This window comes from Capra hircus, chromosome 24 (genome assembly GCF_001704415.2).
Source record: "Capra hircus breed San Clemente chromosome 24, ASM170441v1, whole genome shotgun sequence".
NCBI classification, from domain to species: Eukaryota; Metazoa; Chordata; class Mammalia; order Artiodactyla; family Bovidae; genus Capra; species Capra hircus.
In genome coordinates, this window is record NC_030831.1 from 42,147,846 (window position 1) to 42,175,613 (window position 27,768).

General features: G+C 48.7%; 1 protein-coding gene across 1 annotated transcript in view; it reads left to right on the forward strand.

Moving 5' to 3' along the window:
- RAB31 (RAB31, member RAS oncogene family) overlaps positions 364-27,768 on the forward strand; it is an 81,103-nt gene continuing 53,698 nt past the window's right edge. The window contains exon 1 of the mRNA XM_018039605.1: positions 364-572. Within this exon, the coding sequence (XP_017895094.1) occupies positions 534-572 (39 nt within the window). The 5' untranslated portion in view covers positions 364-533. The remainder of the gene's footprint in view (positions 573-27,768) is intronic.

Below are 27,768 nucleotides of genomic sequence, written 5' to 3' on the forward strand. Positions count from 1 at the left end.
GCGGGCTGCATGATCAGACCCTCCTTCCGTCCGACTGCCTCTGTCCAGTGCGCTTAGGCTTCAAATTGCTCCCCGCAGATCCCGGGTGGACATCTCCTTTACCGAGGGGGATGCAGTGTCCAGTCGTGGGCCCCCGCCTCCGCGGGCCGCACCGGTCCTCCCTCCACCCCGCGGCCTGCGAGCTGGGGGCCGGGGGTGGGGTAAGCTCTCTGGGGAGCCGGGTCCGAGGCCGGGCTGGCCGGAAGGAGGAGGCCGGGTGCCAGGACGCCAGGGGCACGCGGGCGGGGGGCCGGGGGCTGACGCCGTCAGGGGCGGTCCTGGGAGCCTGCCGGCGAGGTTCCCCGCACCCCCGGGAGGAGCCGGCGGCGGCCACGTGACCCTCGGCGCGGCCAGAGGCCCAGAAATAGCAGCTGCCGTGGATCCGCCCGCGGGCGGCGCGAGGGGAGGCGGGGACCGCAGGAGCCGGCTGGCAGGGCGCGGAGCGTGGCGGCCCCGGAGGATGCGGAGCCCCTGCCTGGCCCGGCCCCGAGCTCATGATGGCCATCCGAGAGCTCAAAGTGTGTCTTCTCGGGGTGAGTCCTGCGCCCCTGGGGGCCGCACGCCCCCCCTCCCCCCAGCGCCCTCTTAGTCACCCTCCTCCCTGCGCCCTCCTTGTCCCCGCTTCCCCGCGCCCCCTTTTCTTCAACTTCCCCCGCCCTGCCCCCCAACCAGCCCCCCCCCACACACACACGACGTCCGTGCGCCCCCGTGTCCCCTGCGCGCACCCCCCTCGCCGGCCCGCTCCCTGCCCCGGGGTCCGGTCCGAGCCTCTCGGGTGCTTCCTGGCTCGTCCCCTCGCCGCGCCCGCGTTCCCGGAGCCCTCGTCCTCTCGGGCCGCGTCGGGCCGGGGACCCCTCCGCGGTGACACCATGCCAGGATCCCGCCTCCGTGGGCTTTCTCCTTCGCCTTTAATAATTTCCTTCCGGCGGAAACTTTAAGTTACTCAGCCAAGGCGCGGAATCCTTTTGCCTCCTGGGGGCAATTAGTTTATTTACTTTTTTTTAAAAAGAAAACTCAACTCGGGGTGAAAAAATGCGCGAGGGGACGACCTGGCGGGAACGTAGAGGGAGAACGCACCGTAGAAAACTTTTCGTGCTTCGGATCAGGGCAGGACGACAGAGTCCTCCCCTGTCCCCACTTCCCCTCCCGAAGTGGGTCCTTCTGAGCCCAAAGAAATGTGGAAGAAGCCGGAAACAAAGGCAGACACAAACTCCCCAGTGGTGCTGACCTGCCCCCGGGGAGTGCTCAGGGAATTCAGCTGGCGTTTTGGATCGCTGGCTCCTGGGTACCCACACCACATTCCGGAATTGCTTCTCTGGGAAGAGCTGGTTTTCAGCCCTGGTTTTAGCAGCTTTTGGCACAGACGCCTAGTGTTCAGCCCTTGGCAGTCCTGGTCTCCCAAGAAAACAGTTTCCGAAAAAAGCAGCAAAGGTTGGACCGGCTCTGTTTATATCAAAGCAGTGCTAACTGGTCTGTCAAGAGGGGTGTGCAGAAGCAGATAAAGAAGGACTGGTTCTAGGTTAGGGCCGGATTGCCCCGGACCCTGAGGCTGGGAAAGATTGAGGGCAGGAGGAGAAGGGGGCAACAGAGGATGAGATGGTTGGATGGCATCACTGACTCAATGGATATGAGTTTGAGCAAATTACAAGAGATGGTGAAGGACAGGGAAGCCTGGCGTACTGCAGTCCATGGGGTCACAAAGAGTGGGACACGACTGAGGGACTGAACAGCAACAACAAGCGGCTGTCTGGACTCCCTGGAGGCCCTCCTGGAACCTGGGGAGGTCTGGCCTCACTGTCCTTTGCTAAAGTCCCATTTGCACTAGGTTGTCTGGTTGGTCTTGGTCTCCTGATTCATCCAGGGGCGTCAGGCAGAGGCCCTCCCTCCTCTGTGCCTGCCCTGGTGTTGGGCCATGGCCTGGATCTGGTGGATGCTGTCCTGGCCTCCCTCTGTTGACCTTTGTCAGAGTTGAGGGGTAGGTGTCACCTCCTGCCGGACTGTCTAACATAAGCCAGACACAAATTCCAGGAATCTCGTGTTTTCCTCCTGAGGAGTTATTTCAGCCTCCAGGAAGCGCTTCAAAGACTCAGAAGATCGGGTCCCCAGGAACCAAGAGGCAACTTTGACGTGTGTTGTGTGTGTCAGGATTGGCCTTGTGAATAAATAAAGTCAGAAATGATATGCTTGTCCCAGCACATGAATTATGTTCAGTTTTTCTGCTTATAGCTAAGTCTGTTTCCTCCTACAATCAGGTAGGAAAAGCCCTGATCCGAAGCAGCAAGCCTGGGTTCTTATGCTGTCCTGCTCACTGGCTGTGCAGTTCTGGAAAAGTATCTTGATCACGGTGTCTGTGAAATGGATGTGATAACATTTTCCCGTTTAAGGCAGAGGACTAGAGCAGACGATCTCCTAAGATACACAGCGCCATTTCTTGCTACCCTGTGACTCCAGGATGATTATTAGCAAGCCTGGGAGATGAGAAAGCTGGGGGAAGCCCCTGCACTTCTTTTTGCCTTATCTCTAAGGATGGAATGCATTTGTTCAGTGGCTTCCTGGAGACAATGCCTCTCCTTGTGTGCTGGTCCTTTGCAGAGGCCCAGAGGTAGGAGGCTGGGTTTGAAAGAAAAGAACAGCCCCACAGCAGTTCAGGAAGATAAATCTGAGCAGATGAAGACTTTGAAGTTTCTATCCCATCATACTGTATCTGTGGACTTCTTTTTTTGAGAGGCTCTAGGTTTTATTCTTGTTCAGATCAGAAGCCATTTATTTGAAATCTTGGAAAGGGCCATTGCTCTTATTATCACACTGAGGAATGTTTCTTAAGTCCCCCGGTTTGGCTGGTACATCCTGTGTGTGTGACAGCTAGATTCTCAGCTGCTCCTCAAGCAGGGAGATGCTCTGGGTGAGATAGCACTGGTGGTGATGGTGGTTTAGTCACTAAGTCCTGTCTGGCTCTTTTGTGACCCCATGGACTGTAGCCCGCCAGGCTTCTCTGTCCATGGATTTCACAGGCAAGAATACTGGAGTGTGCTGCCATTTCCTCCTTCAGGGGATCTTCCCTACCCGGGGATTGAACCCATGTCTCCTGAATTGCAGGCAGATTCTTTTATTGCTGAGCCCCTAGGGAAGCCCTGAGATCGCACTGGGTGTGGCCAAAGCCAGTCTAACTGCTGGTTTGCTCTCTTGGCAGATCCACAGGAGAGAGAATCCTGTGGATCCGCCCCTGGAAAAGAAATTCAGTGCCAAGCTCACGGTCCTCTCAGAATTCTAACAGGAGCCCTGGTTCCTCTGTTCTCTGTGTGGGAGGCCTGTCTTTTGTGGATGAAGCCTTGCATGTAGTCAACACTCAGCTTCCTATTTTCAGCCACTGCCACGCCTTCCTGAAATCTCAAGCCCTTGCAACCACGCCCGCTGCCAGCATCACTGTCTGTCAGTCCAATTGAGCAGGTGATGGGAGTGGGACCATTCAGCTGCCGCCTTGCTGGCTCACCCGAGAGGCAGAGGGGCAGGTCCTTTAGTGCCCGGTGATTGTCCCTGGCACTCAGCGATCACTGGGCGACCTGTTTCCCATTTAAGGCTGTGGTTGTGCTCAGCTTGGGTGGTGCAGGTGTACCCCCCTCTGAGCTAAAGGTCCCCACGTGGGTGAAGATTCCTGTCCCGAGGGTCACTTGCAGCAGGTGGCAGCGTGGTGTGCCAGGTGGCATGCACCTGTGCCTTTCGGAACCCTGCTGTTAGGCCCTGGGGTTCAGAACCCTGATCTCACTTCTCTTGGTGTGTGCTCCCACATGGAACCACAGCCATCTGTGGAGCATTCCCCGAATGCTTTGTGCTCTTGGAAAAACGAAGGACCGAGAGCGTGGGGTTTATTTAGGCTACCTGTTAGAAATTCTTGGCTCTTGTTGTTTCCATGGGAGGACTTGGGCATATTTCTCCCATGCCTTCGTGAGTGCCCTTCCCTGGGATAAGCTGTCTTGGGATCGAGCTGGGCAGCAGACTGTCCAGGTTGGACTCTTAGGACCCATGAATCTCACTCTTGCCAATTAAAGTGCCAGTCTTCCCGCTTTGTGAATCTCAGTTAGTATTATGAAACGCGTAGCTAAAAAACAACTCCATTAAAAACAGCAAAGTATGTTTAAAAAAAAAAACTAACAAAAACAATATTGAGGCAGCAGCTGTTCCAACCCCAAAAGTGGAAAGCGTCCCAGTTTGCGTTTTTAACACACATCACCACGTGGCAAAAAGCAGGAGGAGGGAGAGAGAGAGAAAGAGGAGGGGAAGGAGGGGTAGGGCCAGGGGAGGGGGAGAGGCGTTTCTTTTCTTTTATTATTTCCTCTGGGTGTGCACGCTTAAAAACTGCTTCCGAATGGAATCCCACAGAGATTTATATCTGGACTTCAGTTGTCTTGACGACAGTTTAGAGATTTCTGCCACTTCCTCTGCAGCCATCAGGGGCCTGGTGAGCCCTCTCCTCTGGCCTCTGTTCAAAGAGCAGGCAAGTCCCTGGGATTCGCTGTGACATCTGGGCGGTGAGGACTTTACCAGAGAGGGCTGAGGGGTCCCTGGGGGCACCAGAACCCATGATGCCTCTCACAAGAAGCAGATCAGCCTGAGCTGTGGACCCTGGCCTGGCTGCTCTGGGTGAGGGTGAGCACCCATTACGGACAGTGTTCTGTAAGGTGATGTGAACGTGTGGGGTCCTCTCGGAAGGAGCGCATGCATAGCATGGGGAGGAGCCGCCATCAGCGTTGTCTAAGTCTGAGGTTCTGTTGGTGGTGCTGGTGCTAAGCTGTTCAGTCGTGTCTGACTCTTTGCGACCCCCATGGACTGTAGCCCATGAGGCTCCTCTGTCCATGGAATTCTCTAGGCAAGAATACTGGAGTGGGTTGCCATTCCTTCTTCAGGGGATCTTCCAGACCAGGGATCAAACCCGGGTCTCCTGCATTACAGGCAGACTCTTTACCATCTGAGCCACCAGGGAAACCTACACGTTAAGGTACCGGGACGTGAGGAGATTTGAGCTCAGGCGTTAGAAAAGGTCTTCAAGTTCACTTGTGTCCGTCGGGTTAGACTAATGTCTAACTTACTTCACTTCCTTTTGTCTGAGTTTATATAATTTGTCACATGTGTTTGAGATTGGAATAGGCTTTCCTTCCCTCGGGCTTCCCTGGTGGCTCAGAGCACTGGTTAAGAATCCATCTGCAGTGCTGGAGACCTGGGTTTGGTCCCTGGGTTGGGAAGATCCCCTGGAGAAAGGAACAGCTACCCACTCCAGTGGGTACTGGGGGTGAGTGAGATGCTGATCTCCCCCGCCCACCCGCCCAGTTCTCCTCAGGGCTCCGGGCCCAGTCTTTTTCCATGAGCACCGACCACCTCCTAACAGACCAGATGATTTATTTTCCCCACTTGAGTGCTAAAGCTGCTGAGAGTCGCTGGTGTCCTCAGGAGTTTATTGGCAGAAATACAGAAAAGTGGGATTTAACATCAGGGTCCCCTGGAGAGCTTCTCCCCGCAGAACCTCCAGGAGTCTTTTCTGATCAGTTTCCTTGCTCCTGAGGCCCAGCCTTCTCCCAGTTCTCTGGAGGTCACCACTGCGCCTTCTGCTTACTCCAGATCTAACCCAGAATGCAGCCTGGGCCACTTTCAGTCTTCATGGAGGCATCCGGATGACTCGGGCTGGTGGAATCCAGGGGAGGTCACATCCCTCCTGCTTTCTTTCCTTTGAGCAAGATCTAGGGAGCTGGATCCCTTTGTATCAATGGTCTGTGTTTTTCTAGAAGAAACAGACATCTGAGTTTTCCAGAATAACTTCCTTTCTGCTCTCATGGAGTCGCTAGTCTAATGAAGACATGCAGATGAGATGCCTGGTCCTGAAAAGTGCCTCTTCACCAGCCAGCCCTGGAAGGGGAGGAGAAAGAAGGGATGGAGGGGGAGGAGAAGATAAGAGGAAAGAAGTGTGAGTGAGGGAGTAAGAGGATGAAGACCTAGGCTTACGCGTGTGTGCGCGCACACACACACACACACACACAGTCACATAACATTTGCTCTCTGCTGGCCAGAGAAGAGAGCAAAGCCTTTCTTGTTCTCCTCCCTCCCTTTCTTATCAAACAACTGGCCAGGGCATTTACATTTATAGCAAGCTTAATTAATAAGTCGTTCTTTGTGTGTTTTTGAAGAACATCTCATAGCATCAAAGCTAAATACTTCACAGATCCCTTTCATTTTAGGAGCTAAGATACTTTCTAAACTTTTTCATAACAAACTTCTGAAAAGCTACTTTTTTTTTTCATTGTCTGAGTTCGTCTTCATTGAATTTTGAATCTAATGATGAGGTTGGGGAGGGATTAGGGGTGAGATGGCAGAGATGGTGTCCTCACCAGGATGATGGCTTCAACCTTGTCTCTTTATAGGACATGAAACTGTACTGCCTTGCCCCGGTCTTGTTGCCTTGGGTGCAATGGAAATCCCACAACTGTGAAGACAGCATCCCACCTGACCTCCTGCATCTCACGGCCACCTCCTGGTGGTTCTTCTCTCCCTGTCTTTAATGTTCAGATGACGCCTTAGTTTTATGATCAGCATCCAGCCCTCTGTCCTGCCCCCTGGTTTTCTCTGTGCTTTTCAGCCCCACAGTCTTCCCTTGTGTTTCCTTATTCTGTCCACTTCTCATGGGTGAATCTCAGTCTGTCCTTTAAAGAGACACCAGGGCTGGGCTCTTAGAGGAAAATGTTTCTGACTCTGCTTTCCAACCCTCTGAGCAGGGGGGTGTGCTGAATCCCAGCGAGTGACCTTTTCTTCTGCTGCGATTACAGACCAGAAACCCAGCCAGCTCACCCTGTGGGGAGTAACGCAGGCATTTCATGAGGCTTCTTGTTTTAGTTTTTTAAAAGGGATCTATATAAAGTAAATGGGGATTTCACTAATGGAAGAGTGCTGTGGGGATGAATAGAGACCCTTACAGGTGTGTGCGTGTAGGCAGGTATGAGGACTTGCCACAGAGCTGGGGTGCTGAGGGAGGCTCTGTCCCTGGGTTTCCAGCCCAGCAGGGTCCTTGGGCTGGTAGAACTGGAAGGGGGAGGTGAAGTAACAGCACCAAGCGACCCCTGGGATGTCACATGACGTCATGTCACATGACACTCAATTGCCAGGTAAGGGAGTGGAGCTTGTAGGGCCTTAAAAGGGCCTCAGAAGCACAGCCCAGAAAATATATATATTTTTAAAAAGACATCGCTTTAAAAAGATGGAGTGTGTTATTTCTAGATCTCCATCTCAGGTTAGGTTAATCTTAGTAAGATAACTAGTAGAATCTTTTTTCAATAAGAATAGAAATATTTTGGAAACTTTTGCTGAAGTTATAATTTATGGTTTGAACATGTTGCTGCTCTTGATGTGAATTGCATGATTGTGCATTTTACCCCTGTCAGCCCTGTGCTTCCAATTTGTTAATGATAATTATTGTGTCACAACCAACCACATGCACACCCTTGGTCTTGCTTGTGAGCAGTGTATTTACAGATGCTCTGCTGGTGTCTTCTCTGTATGTCCTTGACTTCTTCGTTATTAAAATTATCCATGGGTAGAAGAAAAACAGTAATTATAAACTTACAAGCACCATAATAATTTGCAGTTGCCCTCAGCCCTGATCACAACAACAGCGACATCAGTAACATTTGAGGAAGATTGAACACAGGCCTGGAATTGAAGCCAAAACTTACTCTGTTCTTTCTCAGGCAGGAAAGTGCTTTGAGAGAGTTGCGTTGAAATAAACACATTACCCTGTGTAAACTAGCTAGCTAGTGGGAAGTTGCTTTATAACACAGGGAGCTCAGTCTGGTGCTCTGGGACAATTTAGCGGGGTGGGATGGGGTGGGAGGTAGGAGGGAGGTTCAAGAGGGAGGGGAACACATGTAAACCTGTGGCTGATTCGTGTTGTTGTATGGCAGAAACGAACACAACATGGTAAAGCAATTGTCCTCTAATTCAAAATAAATTTAAAAATTTTTAAAAAAGAAAAAAAAAAAGGAAAAGCACTTCAGAGTGCCTTGGATGAAGAAGGAGGTCTTGAAATTACTCTAGTTTATGAATATTTCTGTAATCAGGACAGCTGACATGTACTGAGGGTAACTCACATGCCAGACACCGTGCTGAGTGTTTTGGCTTTCTGTTGCTTTGTGACAGACCGCCCCAAATTAGTGCTTAAAACAACAATTTGTTGTTCCTCCTCACTGAATGCTCTGGGGGCTTACTGGGCTCAGATGGGCAGTCCTTGCTCAGATGGTGGCCGAAGTTGCAGTCGCTTGGGCTGGGCTGGCTGCACCCGCTGGGTGACCAGACATCTGTCTTCACATGGCTTCTCCACGCCGTCACGTGGGCTTCCTCACAGTGTGGAGTCTCAGGGCAGTCAGACTGCCTCCACGGTGGCTTGCCATCTCCAGAGGAGTTGTGAACTCAAGTTTTCATACGTGACACACAGTGAGTCGAAACAAACTGAAATGTCAGAGTTTGCAGCAGAGGAAGGGGTATTGCAGAACTGAGCAAAGAGAACAAACAGCTCATGCTCAAAAACGTCTGAACTCCTCAATGGTTTGGGGGAAGAGTTTTATAGGAAAATTTGGGTAAGGGCAGGAAGCAGGTTGTGTTCCAGGAATCTTGTGCTCAGCCTGAAGTTAGCATCCTCCACCTGGGTGAGAGGATTTTGAGCATGACCTTGCTAGCATGTGAAATGAGCAGTAGTTTGAACATCTGGCAATACTTTGGCCACTTGATGCGAAGAGCCAACTCATTGGAAAAGATCCTGATGCTGGGAAAGACAGAAGGCAAGAGGAGAAGGGGGCGACAGAGGATGAGATGATTGGATAACATCACCGACTCAGTGGACTTGAGTTTGAGGAAGCTCCGGGAGATGGTGAAGGACATTGAAGCCTGGCGTGGTGTGGTCCATGGGGTCACAAAGAGTCGGACACAACTGAGCAACTGAACAACAACAACAACATGGGTGGAGGCCTTAGTTCCTGCAGAAGAGCTCAGAGATATTTTCTGTGCATCCCTGGAGGAGGAACCAGGACCCTGCCCAAGCTGCACTACTATTTCCTGTGTGCTTTCCCTTTGTTTCTGCATCTCCTCCCTTCCACAATTAGAAACTGCTTGAGTCTGCCCTTTGGAACTTGAGGAAGGTCTAGGAGGCCGAAGCCTTTTTCCTACAAACAAGAAACGGGGGACAAAGAAAGGCTTTTGTGCCCACGTGGGCCCCACAAGGTCCTGCTTGGTTTCTGTTCCATGAGCTTTGGGTGGATGCTAACAGGCTCCTTGCTCATAGGTCACAGAATGTCATTTCTGTCACATTTCACTGATCGGGTCAGACGGCCAGCCCAGAAGCAAAGGGAGGATTAGACTCCATCTCTTTTTCAGTCTGTTGGACTGCATGAGCGTTTCACCCATATCATGCATTAAAGGAAACTGAAGCTCGGGGCCAGGTAACAGCACAAAGACTCCCAGCTGATAATGATAATAATAATAAGTGAGCTTTCGAGGATTACAACGAGCTCTGCATGACCCTGGAACCAGCGCATGCAGCCTCTTTGCTGGGCTGAAGACTTTCTCAGTCGCAAATTACTTGTTCACACTGGCATGTGGCACAGTAGAATGGGGTCACAAAAATAAAGAAATAAAATAATTCATCAAATTGAACCAGGTTTGAAGTACTTCCCTGGATAAGAAAGTGAAAGTGTTAGTTATTCAGTTGGGTCCGACTCTGGGCGAGCCTATGGAGTGAGTATCCTCCCTGAAAGAAAAGGCAGATACCCTCAGTGTCAGGGTTCTGGCCAGGGTTGGGGAGGTGAGATGACTGGCCTGAATGAGCTGTGAAGATGTGAAGTGGTGTCTGCAGGGAGGCCGGGACACATGCAGGACACACCGTGCTTGCGACAGTGACGCCGCCCCGCCCTGGGTTCCCTCAGCGCCTCGCAGGGGCAAACACCTGCATGCAGAGCTGTTGCTTTCAGCCTTGGGTCAGCCCTGTGTGGCAGCCCCTGCCTGCGTTTTGTGGTGTGAGATGAGCTTTGGTAGGTCCCAGGCATCCCGGACATCACAGGGCTGTGTGTGCAGAGGGACCTTGGGCTCAGCTTTGTCCGTTGCCCTTTTTCCAGCTCGTGTTCAGGAAGCCCTGGATTCCAGGCCTTTTTTTTTCTTCACTCCCTCAGGGAATATGTGTTAAGTGCTATAATTGTTTCAGAAAGTGTTGGTTCGCAAACTGTGATCAACCTGCTGGATGGTGGAGCTGTAGGCATTAGGAGTTTCTAGGGCTGCAATTCAACTGTCTTCACAGCTAGATGGGCCTCCTGCCAGCTGAACACTGTGGACGCTGGGTCACCCTCGGGTCGGCAGATGTGGCTTGCTCTAGCTTTGTCACGTCCTGGCTCAATTCCCCTGGGAGATCACATAGCTACTGGGGTCCAGATTCCCGCTTTGTAAACTGCTGGCAGTTTGCACAGACAACCACTCTGACTCGGCCTGGGGTGTCATGTTGAAAAATTCTCTTACCTCTTCTTCCAAAAACCATTTTACACCCTGATAATCTTGAGGCTTAAGAGAGTCTAAGTAGGTTCTTTGCACAAGAGGATCTCTAATTAAGTTTTATTTAATCTGCTTAGCCATGGGATCTGGCAAGGCATAGGTGATAAGTAATAGCTTTTGATTTACTGTGTGATATTGTCCTTCTTTTCATGAATTTGACCCAATTTGTAACATACTCTTCAATTAAAAAAAAAATTTGACATTAACACTGAATAAGTTTAAGGTTCGAGCTCAGTTGCTCTGTTGAGTCCAACCCTTTGGGACCCTGTGGACTGTAGCCCACCAGGCTCCTCTGTCCATGGGATTTTGCAGGCAAGAGTACTGGAGTGGGTTGCCGTTTCCTCTTCCAGGGGATCTTCCTGACCCAGAGATTGAACCCGAGTCTTCTTAGCAGGCAAATTCTTTACCACTGAGTTTAAGGTTAGGTGTGTATACACTTATGTGTTGTAATATGATTGCTGATGTAGTCGTATTTGTCACATTGCATAATTATAGTACAATTTTTGTCTATATTCATCGTACTGTGCCTTAAGTCTCAATGGCTTATTCACTACTTGTTACAACTTTGTGCCCTTAACAATAGCAGTCTTACCCCTGCCCCCCTGCTGAAGCCCCGTCCCCTGGTTACCACCATTTTACTGTCTGTTTTTTATAGGTTTAACTTTTTCAGATTTAACATATAAGTGGTAGCACCCAGTACTGGTCTTTCTCTGACTTATTTCACATAGCGTCATGTGCTCAAGGTCCGTCCATGTGGTCACAGATGAGAGGATGTTTTCCTTCCTCAAGGCTGAATAATACTCTCTCGTCTGTTTGTACTACATCCCTTTTATCCATTCATTCGTTGATGAGCATTTGGATTATTTCCATATCTGGGCTCTTGTGAATGATACTATGGTTAACATGGGGTGCAGATATTTCGTTGAAATTCTGTGTTCATTTCCTTCAGGTATAAGCCCAGACATGGAATTACTAGAGCATATTTTAGATCTATTTTTAATTTTTTGAGGAACCTCAATATTATTTTCCATAGTGTTAGACCAATTTACATTCCCACCACAGAGCACAAGGGTTCCCTTTTTTTTTTTTTTAAGGGTTCCCTTTTAACCATATTTTCACTACAACTTGTTGTCTCTTGTCTTTTTGGTGATGGCCATTCTAACAGGTGTAAGGTGATATCTCATGGCGATGTAACATATTCTTTATATTTTTGTACTGAAATGTAAGGTTCTTGCGAAAAAGCTCACAGGTCTTATGGTGCACAATGGATTTTTACAAATTAAATGTCCAGATGAAAGAGTAGAATATTCCTGGGAATTCCCTGGAGGCCTAATCGCTAGGATTCTGTGCTTCCGTTGCCAGGGACCCAGGTTCAATCCATGATCAGGGAACTAAGATCTCACAAACTATGCTGCTGCTGCTGCTGCTAAGTCGCTTCAGTCGTGTCCGACTCTGTGCCACCCCATAGATGGCAGCCCACCAGGCTTCCCCGTCCCTAAGATTCTCCAGGCAAGAACACTGGAGTGGGTTGCCATTTGAGGCATAGCCAAAAAAAATTAAAAACCAGAATATTCCCAGTAAGTGTTTATGAATGATTTTCTGCACCTTTACCAACACTGAATATCATCAAAACTTTTCATCTTTGCTGATATTATAGATAAAAGATGATCAGTTCAGTTCAGTTCAGTTCAGTCATGTCTGACTCTTTGCAACCCTATGAATCGCAGCACGCCAGGCCTCCCAGTCCATCACCAACTCCCGGAGTTCAGTCAGACTCACGTCCATCGAATCAGTGATGCCATCCAGCCATCTCATCCTCTGTCGTCCCCTTCTCCTCCTGCCCCCAATCCCTCCCAGCATCAGAGTCTTTTCCAATGAGTCAACTCTTCACATGAGGTGGCCAAAGTGCTGGAGTTTCAGCTTTAGCATCATTCCTTCCAAAGAAATCCCAGGGCTGATCTCCTTCAGAATGGACTGGTTGGATCTCCTTGCAGTCCACCTGTTCTAATTTGATTTCTTTAATTATGGATGACTCTGAGCATCTTTTTATGTTTATTGACTAGCTATATTTCTTGTTACCTACACATTCACATCATTTACCTAATTTGTATTGGGTTATTTTTCTTTCTGACTTGTGAGAATGCTTTGTACATTAAGAAACCAAACCCTTAGTCATTTGTATTGCACAAGCCTTTCTTCAATTTGTTGCTCTCTAGTTTACTTTTTTTTTACTGAATTAAAAATCATATTAATATTTTAAACTCTTTATTTAGTCAAATATATCAGTATTTTCCTTTATGGTTTTGGTTTTTATGTCTTGCTTAGAAAGTGCTTCCGTATTCTAATATTGTAAAATTTTAACATATTTTAATTTTTCTTTTGTTCATTCATAGTGTCTTAAATTTTTTTAATTAAGGAATATTTTTTTATCATGTGAAATTTATTTTGGTACAAAGACTCAGGTTGGGATTCAGATTTTTTTTTTTTTTGGGATTCAGATTTTATTTCTTTACTCCAAATTTCTAGATAGTTGTTCTAATGCTGTTTATTGCTTAATTCATCATTATTCACGGGTCTGACATGTTATTTTTTATCATAAATGAAGTCCTCATATGTATTTGGGTCTGTTTATGGACTCTGCATTGTTCTACTAAAACATGCACTGATTTCTGAATCTATCAGATTCAGGAAAATTTAGAAATCGTGTGAAGGAACCTGCTTTGGGGTACTGAATGGTGCACGGGTCTTGGACATCCAGGGCTGCAAGTACGATCTAGTTGATTGGTTTGCTCATGGAACAAATATTAATATTAATGAGCACAAGCTTTACTAGGTGCTGAGTGTATTGCGAGTTTTGTTCATCTGTGCCAATGTTCATCTTACTGAGAATGATAAGCTGGAACACTGCATATATGGAATTCGTTCAGTGGTTAGTGGAAGATGCTTTAATGAGTGAAAAATCTGAGAGGAGCTAAAGGGAAAGAGTGATGTTGTGAGCTGAGCCTTAGCTGGGTGGTACTCATCTCTGAAGTGCGGTGGCTTCTGTGTTTGGACCAGTTTTAGAAAAATACGTAGGCGAAATGGTGAGTTAACAGTTTCCACCATCTACAGCACTGGGGTATTTTCCATGCTGTGTTTCTTTATTTTTCCCCCTTCAGTATGAGTGGGATTACTTCTGCTGGAGTTAGTCCAAAAAGTGCTGTGTCAGTGGGAAAGTTGAGCTTAATGTCCGCTTAAGATGATCCTGGATCCTGGATCCTTCATCTCCCACGAATAGAGCAGGGCTGGAGTCCTTGTGACTGGCTGAAGCTTTCTGATACCTGTGGTGTTGGACTGTAGAGCATACTCTCCAGTCAGTGAAGCAATGACCCTGCATCACAGTGGGTCCAGCCCTGCTTGTTGCCGCCCAGGAGGGGCAGAGGCTCCTTTCAGAAGGACACTCTTCAGTGTCAAGTGTGAATCCAGAGGCACAGGTTCTTCTTCTTTCTAGAAGTCTGATTCCTCCTCTCTGCCAGGAGTCCTAACCTGAACCCAAAGTGTCATCCCATTCTCCTGGGCTCCCATCCCTTCCAGGAGTCGCCCAAGAGAGGTATGGTCCCAGTTCCTGGGACCATGGACTGCCACCTGCCTCCCATCTGGCAACCTCTGCTCCTGCTCTGGGGGTGGATCCACATGTCCTGGGTGCTGTGTCCCAGCCTCTCTGCTGCCGCCCCCTCCTCTGTCGTTAGACTCATCTTCCCTCCCATTTGCCCTCATACGTGAATCCATGCACATGACTGGTGAAATCTCATGGGTGTGAAATGGTCTCATTGCCCTCTGATGGACAGAACTCCTTTTGACTGGAATGTTAACACTTCTGTTGCCCGTAATCCTCATATATCACGGGATGGAAGACTTCCTTGGGTTAGTTTCCAGGTCACATGTAGGGGGGCAGGATTCTCAGAGCCCCTGCAAAGTGTCCGAGGAAAGAGCTGCTTCTACCTGAGAACTAAACTGAGTTTCATCTGGAGTTGGGTGTGGCTCCCAGTCTGAGTTGTAGAAGCCACATAATTAGCCGGAATGAATGTGGTCGGTGTTTGTGTGTTATTTTAGGAAATTCCTTAGAGTTTTAATTTCGGAGGGAAGCAGATCCTGCCTCTGAATAGACTCAAGGAGGCTGAGCACCTCTTGGGCAGCGCGGCTAGTGACCTAGTTTGAACAGCCTGAGGTCTGCGCCCGAGACCTGGCCTGGGAGCCAGGCGACAGTGGGGAGCTGTGCCTGCAGACTCGTGGTTGGCCTGGGGTTGAAGCGTGATTTCGGCTGTGACCACGGCTCTCCAGTTTCCTGAGAATCCCATGAGTAACCCGTGTGGCTCACTGCGTCCTGCAGTGATGCTTTTCTGGTTCTGAGGTCTTAACAGAGCTCACGCCTCACGGTGCCAGGTGATGGAACGGTGGTCTCACATCAGCAGCATGTGCTGGGTGTCTTGTGTGTGATCTTACTCTCACAAAATCTGTTTCTTCTTTCGAAAAGGGGCACTTTTCCTCACTCTTTGCCATCTCGATGTAGAGAGTAAACAGCATCTTCTTTGCCATTAAGATGTTTAATTTTGAGTCTGGACTTTGGATCTTGAACCCAGAGCTGAAGCTGTGGAAGCTGGCTCCCCATTGTTGTCTCTGTCAGGTCCGCAGGGGGACCAAGCGGGCCCAGGGCCTCCCCATAGGTGGTGCCCTGTGATGCTGGAGGCAGCGGAGCCCTTCCTGTGACAGAGAGAGTGTTCCTGCTTGTTCATTCATAGTCAGAGCTGAAATTTGTTCATTTATAAATTTCTTGACAACTCAGAATAAGAAAATAGTGGCATTCAACTGACTGTGTTAACATGATATTGCGTGCCCAAAGGCAATTCGGCAAATGTTAACAATTAATTAGGCTTACCGAAGGCAAAAGAAGTCTCCAGTGGGTCACGCTTTCAGTTTCTAAAAAGCCTTCAGACTCCAGTGGTGATAAATTTGTTTGAAATATTGTATAATCTGTGTTAGAATACACAAATGTATATTAAAAGCAGAGTACTGTTTCATGTGAATTTCCAAGCTTTCCCCTAAGACTAAAAGGTAATGCTTTGAAATATTGGATGAGAAGAACCAGAGGTCATTATTTTTGTTTTTAAATCTGTGTGATCTTCACTTTACTCTTTCAAGTGTCTATTAAAATGTGTCACCTATTTGTACTTACGAATGTTTTATATGCCAGTTGTAAAAATGGATCAATGGATTTATGTGTCTAGCAGAAGATCAGTTAATTGGTTTTGAATGGTGTGCCAAGGTGACACAGTCAGTTTTATGATTTCCGTAGATGATGGATTTTGCTCCTGTGACAAGGTCAAGCACATAAAAATTCCAATCAAATGCCGTAAAAAGCACAGTTCCGTATGCCAGTCTGATTCTGTAGGCGTCTTTTTGTGGCAGGGTTGGCAATTCCATCTGTCCCAGCTGAAAGTCAGCCTCAGTCCTGTCTCTGTAGCAGATGATCACACACACAGCTTCCTGATACACATAATATAGTGAAAATACATGGATAATATGGATTTACATTATAGATTATTTAAATCTGAAAGCGTACTTATTTCGATTGCAGTCGAGGCTGAGTGGGAGGCGGAGTATAGCTGCCATAATTCAGGAGGGCAAGGGCGGTGTTGGTCTCTCTTGGTGATAGTCTGTTTTCTCTCTCCTGGTTGGTATCCTGGGGGGAGCAGGTAAATACTGCTGTTAATTGCGTGCCGTTCCTAATGGGCAGGTGTCTGTTGTCCTCGACTGCAGCTCTTGATCAAAAATGGAGTAACCAACGCGAATAGCTTGTGTTTATTATTCTGGTCATGGACGACAGCAGGTGCCACAGCAGATCAATCTCAGATTGTTAATAGGTCGTTGAGAAGGCAGAAAATGGCAGGCTAGGGTAAATTGACCCGTAGCTGTCATATAATCTCAGGGAACGACGGTTGGTTGATTATGTGTGCTGCAGCTGAAACATATAGCTTAAGGCATCTAAGTCAGGGTCAGGGGATTCCAGCAGATACCCCACCCCCTTCTGCTTCTTTCAAGGGCCCCTGTTACTGAATGGTCTTAAAAAGAGTTTTGTCTGCCCTAATGGTAACCAACAAGACAGGATTGCCAATGACTTGGTCTTGGCAGGCAGCCAGCATGTAAAGGATGCTTGGTGCCGTGGCACCCCTGCTGGGCTTTATGCGTGGAAGTGGATGCAACTGCTGAAGGGCCAGAGCTGCCCTGTGGGGCAGAGAGCGCAACCCAGGTCAGATGATGTCCTGCCAGCCCCGGGTGGTGGGAAACTGAGTCTGGGGAGACAGAGCATCTGCCCAATAGCTAAATGTGGGTAAGTGGCATTTTCCAAAGAAGGGCGTAGTCTAGAAAAAAATATGGGTTTAAAGAAGTGGTGTACTGTCATCCTTGTATATAGATATATAAGTAAAGCTTATCAATTTAGATTTGGAAATTGTAAGATTTCAGACACAGGGCCAGAATGAATCTACCTTATAAGTGAATGAGGAATAAGCAGATGATGAGGTCCAACAAGCTCTAAGGATAATTCTCAGCTTGTTTAGAGGGATGTGTGGGTTTTTAGATTTTCTAGATGCACTGTGTTGATGAGGATACAGGCTGAGATCCCAAAGTCCAGGGACTTAGACAGGAGAGAAATCATCTCTTTCTTCTTGGTCAGCTCTGGTAGCTGATTCAGGACTTCTCTGATGGATTTGGGGGTCAATTTATTGCCTCTGCTTCTATCCCATTTGCTGGATCCTAGTCTCCTGACCACCTCGACAGCAGGGGTGACCTGCTAAATCTCAGCGCTCTGTTTCTAATGGATGAACAGCAGCAATGATCCTCTCCCATATGCCCTTTCCATGTCCTAACAAGGTCACTGCCGGCATATGAAATTTGAAGACAGCGGGTTTATTACTTGACCGGATCTGTGACATGAGCCATTTCTCAGACTCTGGATTCTAAGGAGAGGGAACCAAGCGTTAAGCTGGTTTGTGGAGCCTCCTAGACTTAGATCCCTCGCTTGTATAATGTTGGTAACAGTGTCTGTCCCAGCGAGTAAAAGTTACGCAGCACAGGTAGCATGAGACCATGGGGGCCCCTGCCTGTCGTGTGATAACTTCTCAATAGAAGGAAGTTCTTCCCCTCCAGGAGGACTGGTAAAGGTCATCTACTTCCCCGATGCTTCTGGAAAAACAAGTCGATTTGCTCAAAAGTTACCTTAGTTTGCCTTATTGCACCAGGATTACACCACATTACTGTAAGTGTTTTTACTTCTCCAAATGCAAATTTTAAAATTCTGTGGTGAGCTAACATTCACCAGAGGCAACTCATACCATCCAGACACATCTTCTGGCCCCATCGCACCAGGGCTAGAAAGAAGGGACAATAGAGCAGGTGTCTGGGGCATGAGGCATGCCCCGTGAGCTACCGTTCCCAAGGCAGAGTGGATATTCTCCACCTGGCCTGTAGCCTGGGTCCCTGGCTCTCGAGCCCAGACCCTGTCAGGTGAACTGCTGGTCCTGGGCAGACCCCTGGCAGGTGTTGCTTTTGGGCAGGTGTGATTCCTGCTGGGGAATCTTGTGCTGGAAATGTGAGATGGCCAGTGGCACCCTGGGACATGGCAGCTCCAGATTTGGCGGGACATCACTAAGTGATGGATCACGGGGACTGAAGTCCTGAGGTTGGAATTGATGAGGCTTTAGTGGGAGGACCCGCTGTTTGGGAAGCCATATTCTTTCCCATCACTGCCCCTCCCCAGCCAGGGTCCCACGTGTGGGCTCCCAAAGCAGCTCCTCTAGTGCTTTGCTGGCTTCCCTAGCCTGTGCGAGGGGGTGTTGAGGAGCACGGACTTTAGGCGTGGGCTTCAGTAGTTGCAGCTTCTGGGCTCTAGACCACAGGCTCAGTAGTTGTGGTGCAGGGCTTAGTTGCTCCACCGTTTGTGGGATCTTCCCAAATCAAGAACGGAACCCATGTCTCCCATGTTGGCAGGTGGATTCTTTACCACTGAGCCACCAGGGAAGCCCCTGAATTGTTCACTTTAAAATGATTCATTTTGTGTTATGAAAACTGCAGCGCAACAAAAACTACAAGTGTAGACGACTTCCACATGTGATATGGTTTAAACGTGAGTCGTTAGGAGGCAGAGGGTTCAGGTCCCAATGGTAACATTTTGCCATCAGAGACACATGACACATAGGACGTCAGCAATGGAGCTGGCTTCCAGCAAGGTTCCTGTAATTCCACCTTTGTTTTGCTAACTCTGATTAGTGCAATCACAATGAAGCACATCTCATAGAGGCCAGAATCTGTAACTTGGGTGATGGCCGTTGAAAATTTGGATAATACAAAGGACTGTGGGGAGAACATGTTAGTGGAAAAAGTTACGTTTATGCAGAGAAGCTTAAAGAAGGAAACAGAATGTGCATGCTGATTCCTCTACTTAAGATCACATCTGTTCCTACTTAAAAATAGCTCCAAGGAATCCTTTGTGTAGAATTACAAAGTTCAAAGGCTACAAAAAGGTACAGCCTTCCCAATCTTTGTTGTTCGGTCGCTCAGTCTTGTCTGACTCTCTGCGACCCCATGGACTACAGCACACCAGGCTTCCCTGTCCTTCTCTATCTCTTGGAATTTGCTTCCAATCTTGGATGGCTACTGTTAATGTATCTGTGTGATTTTTTTTTTTTAAGGATGTGTATCAGGCTTGTGCTCACACACCCAGATATTTTTTTTAAATAAAGAAGTCGTTACAGATCTGTAAACGGATTTTTTAATCTATAGATCTTTGAACGCTTTTCATACATAGCAGCTCCTGCAGGTAGACTTCATTCTTTTGAATGGCTGCATAATCACCACGATGACAGTTAGCCAGCACTGTTCTCAGTGCTGTGGATGTATTATCTTATTTAATCTTTACCACAGTCCTACTTGGCGGGCCCTGCTACTGCTCCTGTTTCAGAGGAAGGAACAGAAGCATAGAGAACTAGTAAGAAAATTAGCTCTCGTGTGTCAGACCCCAAACACACACTCTGACCACCCCCAAATTCTGCTCCCCTGCACAGTTAATTTGTGGGTGGGCTGGGGGTTAATATCATGAGTTCCGGTTTCCCTGCAGGCCACCTCCTGACTGTTATTTTTCATTTTTCCTTTGTCACAGCATCTCCTAGGATGTACGCTCCATGTGTCTCACGCTCTGGGTTGTGATCTCTTGGGGTCTGTTTCCTTGGAGTTCTCTTCATGTTTTCCTCCAGTTAAAAGAGACAGGGAACATCTCAGAAAATTATGATTAAGGTTTACAAAGTTATTCCCGAATAGCTATCAGATTTGGATCTTTTAGCCCAGAAAAGAGAGCATGCACCGTTTCTTTTGCACACAGGAAGAAATCTCGGAGACTCCTCTCCTGTAGGGGAGGCAAGTCCTGGGTGTCCCCCTGGGATGCCTTCTGGTTGAGAACCACTCTGAGATTTTCTGGGTGCCCCTGTCTGCCCTGCCATTTAGTGAGTGGACTCCAGGGTATACAGTGGGGCTGAGGAAGCCCCCACTCCAGGTGCCAGGGGCCTTGCTGTTTATTTCTTCCTTTTCTTGGCACTGGGTCATTGTCTCCCATGCTGAGCTCCAGATTGAACAGTAGCTGGTAACCCAGCCCATGGGTCAGGATGCTGGTACTTGGTGACTTCATGGCATTATCAGATGTGGGATGTTGCAGCGAATAGATGTACACTGGGCACTGGTGTTTCACCTTTTTCAGAGAAGCTAATAGACACCTGGGACTTCCCAGGTGGCGCCGTGGTCGTGAACCTGCCTGCCAGTGCAGAAGACTCAGGAGATATGGTTTGATCCCTGGGTCGGGAACATCCCCTGGAGGAGGGCATGGAAACTCACTCCAGTGTTCTTGCCTGGAGAATCCCGTGGACAGAGGAGCCTGGCGCGCTACAGTCCATGGGGTCACAAAGAGTTGGCCATGACTGAGCAACTGAGCATGCAGGGAAACGGACAGTGCAGTGATGCTGGCCAGCCCTGTGGCTACTGTTTTGAGGAAGCATGAACATCGAGCTGGTTTGGATCTAGAGTCCAGATCAAACGTCATAGAAAACTCAAGTTCCAAAATGTTTTCCTTCAGTCAGCAGAACGGCAGAATGACTCCGTGTTCCTGGTCGCCAGATACAGTTTGCCGTTTAGATCCATTTAGCAGAGAAGGATTCCGTCTTGTAAAAACACAGGCTTGATGTGCGCCGGCACTTGGGAAGCTCAGTTAAATATTCTAATCCTTTTCTGGGATAGAGGCAGGCACACAAACAGGATCGTGTCACAGATTTACCCGTGTGTGTCTATACACGTCAGACCTTGGGCAAGTCTCTTTTGTGCTAGATTGGGTAAGGCACCAGATTCGTGGGTAGGAAAGCAAAGTTTGAACTGAGCTGCTTGGGTCATGTGGTTAGGTCACAGTGGAACAGAAGTTTTTGCTCTCATGTCAGAGAAGGTCTTCAGTCCCATCCTGACCCCTCAAGCTGTCCAAACCACAGAGTGAAGAAACACACTTCCTTTGGTTCATCTGACCAAATTATTATCTAGCAACTTCTGGCCTGGTTGCCTCAATCAAACTGCAATCTTCCTGCCTGCTTGAGAGAGAGTCCGGTGGGGGAGGCGGGGGCAGTGTGGATGGGTCCGCAGAAGCAGAGCCTGAGTGGACAGAAGGGTCCAAGTTGAAACCTGAATGGTGAGCTCACCCCTGGAACAAGTCACCGTCTTTCCCGGATTATTGCTTTTTCTTCCTTGCTTTGTTTTTTAATAAAGTCAATCAGTTGTGTTTTTGTAAAGCGAGAATGTAGAAATGGACATTCTTGTCCTGTCACTTGGATTCTGAGTGCATATGTAGCAATGCCTTTAAGCCATGACCGTGACCTGAGATGCAGATGAAATACGCCCGAGGTTCGTGAGTGGCCGAGGGGGTGCTCCGACTGGAGGCAGCCAGACTTTACTGCTGGCCAGGCCCAGACATCAGGTGACATTTTCTAGCCTCCTGTTTGATGAGAGAGCAGCACATGACGTTATGGTTTCGTTGTCACTGCCTGCCAAAAACAGTAGGTGTGATGATGTGATGGCCTAGTCCAGGGCCGGGAGGAGTGGGCCTGGAGGTGGTGGGAAGTGGCCGGCGTCAGCAGTAAAATCCTTACAGATGCTTCCTCCTGGGGGTCCCGCTTTGGAAGGGCAGCCTTTGGCTGTGCTCCCCGTGGCCGGCAGGGGACGTTCCAGTGTGCCCTGTGCTAAGTCACTTCAGTCACATCCGACTCTGTGACCCCATGGACTATAGCCTGCCAGACTCCTCTGTCCATGGGATTTCCCAGGCAAGAATACTGGAGTGGATTGCCATTCCCTTCTCCAGGAGATCTTCCCAAGAAAGGATTGAACCTGAGTTTCTTGGGTCTCCTGCATTGTCAGGGAGGATCTTTGCCACCCGTAGCCTCCTGCTGGTTCCTGTGGCTGTTGGGGGCGTTCCACGTGCCCTGAGACCCAGTTAAAAAAGAAGAAAGATACAGAGTGTCCCACAGAACCCAGAGCAGGAATGTTGCTGGGCCTCCGGAAGGTATCAGAACCGTCTTTGGGCCACTTGGCATAACTTCTCTCCGCACAGCTTCCCAGCCCAGGGAGTTGAAAGGTGGCTGCCTCCAGCCTCCCATCCACGCAGTGTGGTTCTAGCCACTGGGGGCTTCGTCCCTGTGTTTCCCGGTCTCTATGTGTCAAGGAGGTGGGAGTGCACACTGAGATCGAGTCCTTCCCCCCAAGTGCTGGACTGTACTGATTGTAAATCTGTCTGTGACACCGACGAGGCTATTTGGTTGAACAAAGACGTGAAATCTGGGAGCTGGGGCAGTTGCAGCTTACGTCAGCCTTGGCATCCAGGGATTTCTGTATCTGGTGACATAGTATTGAGAAGATCCTAGTAGATCATTCTTTTAAAAATTTCTACTCCTGGTTATGTCCTACAGGCTGTCTAATATCTTAATACAGTTGTGCATGTGTGCAGTTTGTAAATAGATACACACCTATCAGAGGATCCACACTTTGTTTACTGAATTCAGGGATGTGCAGTCAGAGCGGCCTGAGACTCATCCTTTATAGGGTGTTCACAGTGCACGGAAGGTGTTGACCCCCAGCGTCTCTGGGAATATTCTCTTCTGGAAATATTCAGTGATTCGTACAAGGGACACAGTTCCTATCTTGGGAAGCATAAACTACGTATTTTCTTTCTTGACCCTAAAATAAACTTCTTAAAGAGTTGTATGGCCACAAATCTTGATTTATCCACAAGGATGACTTCACGTTATTGGTACATAAAGTTCAAATACATTGATCCCTTTTTGTCAGCTTGAAGAGGTGGGGATTCTCCTGGTAGCTGTGATGCAGGCAGCCTTGTATTTCCTGGTCAAATTTCTTAAACTGACTGTGCTGGTTTAGCATTTATTCCCAAAGAACACAGATGGAAAGTGAGGGGGCAGTATTAAATAATCTCCCTCCCAGTTGGAAATTCACTGCTGCCTTTCCTGTGTGTTTTGTAAAGTCTCTGAAACGCTCACAGACGTGCTGGATGACCGAGGGACAGAGCCGGGAGAAAGTCAAGCCAGCGTGATGGTTATGGGAACGGCACTCTGTAGGCTCAGACCCCACCTTCTGATGCCCAGCCCCTGCAAATACATCTCTTCCCTTCTGTGACCTGCCCTCCTGAACCTGGCATGGCCATCAAGTCTGGGCGGAGTCCAGTTGACCCTCAGACGTATAGGATGATTCCTCACCTGTCATGAGTCAAAGACTATCACTGTTTATGGGGAACAGTGGCAGCCAGGAAGGTAGGCGAGTTGTGAGCAGAGGCTGGCGTCTCGGCTCACCAGTACCTCGCAGGCACGTGGACTGTCAGCTTCTGGCCAACGAGGGAGCACGCGTCAGTGCTGCAGTCTGCTGTCGTGACTAAGGATCACAGCAGCTAACTTTCTGCATCACGTAGGAGCTCGGCTTGGGGTCAGCAGAGTGTTGAGTGTTAACTCAGGCCAGCGAGTGGTCTGAGGACAGCAGCTCTCAGGCTTGTCAGGGTTGAGATATAGGAAGGATTCCCTCTGCCTGCCCTGCAGCGCTGAGTATGAGCGCCTGCTGAGGCTCTGTGTAGAGTCTTAGCTCTGACATGACAGACTGGCCACCATCATCTGTGAAAACACCTGGCATATAGTAGATGCTCAGTAAAAATGCAGATGTGTGAAGTCTCCTAAACACCTCTGTTTCCTGGTTTGGTTTCCTTCCAGTCCTCTTAAAGTGCTCCCCCCCTCCCCCACCCCATGCTGGGTCTTCTTGGTTCCACTGCCCTCGGGACAAAGCCTAGGCTCCAGGGGCTGGAGGGGAGGAGGGCCATGCCTCCTTACCTGAGTCCGAGAGCCCTTGGGGTCCACGGCTGCGCTTCCCACTTGAAGGACAAATTCATGGTGTGGCGGTACCAGCTGATCCTAAGGATAGCAGAGCGCCTTGGATGGTCACCGAGAGCTGTGGCTCCAATGCTTCTGTTTCTAGGAGCCCTAGGCTGGGGCCGGGCAACCTGGTGAGAAAGGGGGACCAAGTCTCAGTGTTCTAAAACCTAACATGGGGGCTGACATCTGTCACTTTCACCGTTGTTCTACTTTTTAAGAGCAAGTTGTTAGGTCTAGACCACATGTCTATGCTAAGTCGGTTCAGTTGTGTCTGACTCTTTGCAACCCCATGGACTGTAACCCACCAGGCTCCTCTGTCCATGGGATTCTCCAGGCAAGAATACTGAAGTGGGTTGCCATGCCCTCCTCCAGGGAATCTTCCTGACCCAGGGATCGAACCGGGTCTCTTATGACTCCTGTAATGGCAGGTAGGGTCTTTACTGTTGTGCTACCTGGGAAACTCCCTAGCCTACACACAGGGGACCAAATACCAGGTGTCAGGAGTCACTGGGAACCACATTAAAAGCTGCAATTATGATCATTCTTTGTCCTTATTTGCTAGACCTGGAACTTGGGAGGAGTGAATATTGGGTGTTTCGTAAGAACATTATAGAACAATAAAATCCTGCGTCGGTACAGGGAGCCTGTGCAGGCCGGTGGGTTCCCCGCTGGGAACAGGGGGCTCGTGTCTGTGCCATTTGTCTGGAGAACCTGGCTTGTCCGGAGAACCTGGCTTGCCCAGTCGCCACCCCACACGTGCGCTGCTTGAGCAGAAAGCAAGGTGACAGAAGAGGCAGTGGTTCCTCTGGCAGGAAGTGAGATTAAGTAAAACACAAGATTAGAAAAATTTTTAAACAGTTAAGGTCACACTTCGTAAGACGCAGACACACGTAAATGTCTGCTTGGCTATACAGTCTCTGCATCGGGACAAAGCGCTCTCTGAAAAAGCCGAGAAGCAGCGGGGCTGCTATGTCAGAAGTGGAGGGTGATGGGACTCGCCGTTCTTCCCCTTTTAAGAAGCATCTTCCTTGTTCTTTTCCTTCTTTAACTTGTCGGAGGAGTGAGGCAGAGGGAGGCCGGGCTGGTAGAGAGATGGAGCCCCTGGTGATCACCTTTTCCCATGCCGAATACTTGACTTCAGTTTCCCTAGAACTCCTAGAACATGCCTTTGCCACCTGCAGGATGGAGAGGCCACCACCTGCTCTGGAGCCAGAGCACTCGATGATTGATGGAATGCTAGACTCTTTAATCCACTAGATCCGCCAGTGCCGGAATGAGAGGCAGGTAAATGTAACGGCAGTAGGATGGGATGGCATTTAAAATCAGCATAAATATTTTCTTACTAGGAACAGTTTTTTTTGGGGTGGATGACATCCCAGAATCGAGGCCACCTGTTCTTTTTAAACACCATCTCAGAGATGGTGTTTCAACACCTGGGGGGTGTCTTGTGCTTGGAGACCCATATCCCTGGACAGGCTACTCTAATTCCCTGTCCTTGGGTGATGCTTCCAGGACTCAAACTTGACCAGTGATAGGAGGAGACAGGGCAATTCCACTGAAAACTTTTCCACAAACAATAGAAACCGAACTAGAATCTAGATAATGTACTTTAAACTACAAGATCCTGGATGATGCCACGAAAATCCAGTGTGCTGCAACTGAGTCCCAGCACAACCAAATACATAAATAAAATAAATATTAAAAAAAAATATATGCATGTTTATTATGTTCGAGGAAATAAAAGTCATGATTTCAGACTTTGGCATACCATCGAAAACTGTACTGTGAAAATATTATGGTGAAAAAATGCAATAACTGATATCAGAAATTCAATAAATGGGTTTATCATCATGTTCAATACATCTTTAAAAAGAACTAGAAGATAGGTCAGAATAATTCCAAACTGAAACTCAGACAAATAAAAGATGGAAAATAAAGAAAAGAAAATAAAGACGTACATGGTACGGTGAAAAAGTATAATACAAGCACAGCTGGAGTCACAGAAGGAGAGAAGAGAGATGACAGCAGAAACAAAGCTTCAGGAGATGATAGTGGACATTTCTCCCTAGAAAATGCCTGGCTGGGTGCCGTGAGCTTTCATGAGCTCAGCTTTTGTCATCATCGCTGTGAATGTTTAGTCCACTTCTGTTCCGAAGAAGGGTTGGGATTATTGGCAATATGCCTGGAGTCCAAATGCAGGAGTCCCCCAGGGTGGGCAACAAAGGGTGAGATGGTTGAATAACATCACCAGCTCAATGGACGTGAATTTGAGCAAACTCTGGGAGATGGTGAAGGACAGGGAAGCCTGGCGTGCTGCAGTCCATGGGATCGCAAAGAGTCGGACATGACTTAGCAACTGAACATCAAATGTTCCCCAAATATCTCTTCACTCTGGGGTGTTCTGCTTGGACTGTAGGCCTGAGAGTCTGGTTGGTACTGGCTGAAATCCCAAGCTTGAAAGTAGAATAAAGTTTCCTATGGAAATAATATTATAAATGGATGTTGGGGTCTTCATTGTAGAGAGCTATAGCGCAGGCCCAAGCTTGGGAAAGAATCGTGATTTATTTAGAGCATTATGTCAGCAGAAAGATGCATGCCTGAGTTTTAAAAGTTTGGAGCCCAGCCATCAGCCGTCCTGTTGACTTCTTGGGGTGGCCTGTGCAGTCTTGGTCACCCTGGCTGTGACACCCTGTCTGATTCCTTTGAAAGTTTAGGTCTGATGTGTAAGTGACCTAGGGGCTTCCCAGGTGGCGCTAGTTATAAAGAACCTGCCTACCAATGCAGGAAAAGTAAGAGACCCTGATTCGATCCCCGGGTTGGGAAGATCCCCTGGAGGAGGGCATGGCAACCCACTCCAGTATTCTTGCCTGGAGAATCCCACGGACAGAGGAGCTTGGATGGCTACAGTCCATGGGGTCTCACAGAGCCAGACACAGCTAAGCAGGTTAGCACAGAACGCAGCACAACCTATTAGGGAAAAGACTCTGACCAAGAACAGATATAGATACAGATGTATGTGTGTGTGTGTGACTGAGTGACTGTGCTGTACACCTGAGACTAATGATGAACGACATTTTAAATCAACTACGTTCAGTTAAAAAAAGAAAAGAATTGGTTTTATGTGATGCCTCCTTGGTAGCTGACAGTACGTCCCCCTCCCATTCGGGCAAGACCTAGCAGATGTATCTTTAGGGCGAATGACTCTCTTACGGGTGGTGAACCTGGAAAGCAGTAGTAAAGGCCCTCATAGGTCCAAGAAGTGGACTTCTTTTAAGAAGACATTTACATCTGTCAGGGAGTTGATTTACCTGGTGAGAGACTGTAGGGTTTTCATGGGACTCGGAAAACTGTGCTCTGACCCTCCAGCCTGCTGTGTGACCTCGGGGAAGCCACGCAGCCTCCTTTCCTGCAGACTCGGGGCTGGATGGGCTGTAACAACGTCCTGTCATTTCAGGAAGTGGAGCCAGCTTCCTTCCAAGGGCGTCGAGTCCCCCGGAAGTCACGGGGCTGAGGAGAAGGGGTGAGCAGCCTGTTCCTCCCGGCCCTCCTCTTGTTCCTCTGATGCCTTTATCCACCCAGGAGTTGCTGCTTCAGAGCTTTGCAATTTCCTGTGGGACAGGCATGATCTGGGGCGTTTTCCTCCTGCCTCTGTGTGTATGTGTGTGTGTGACTG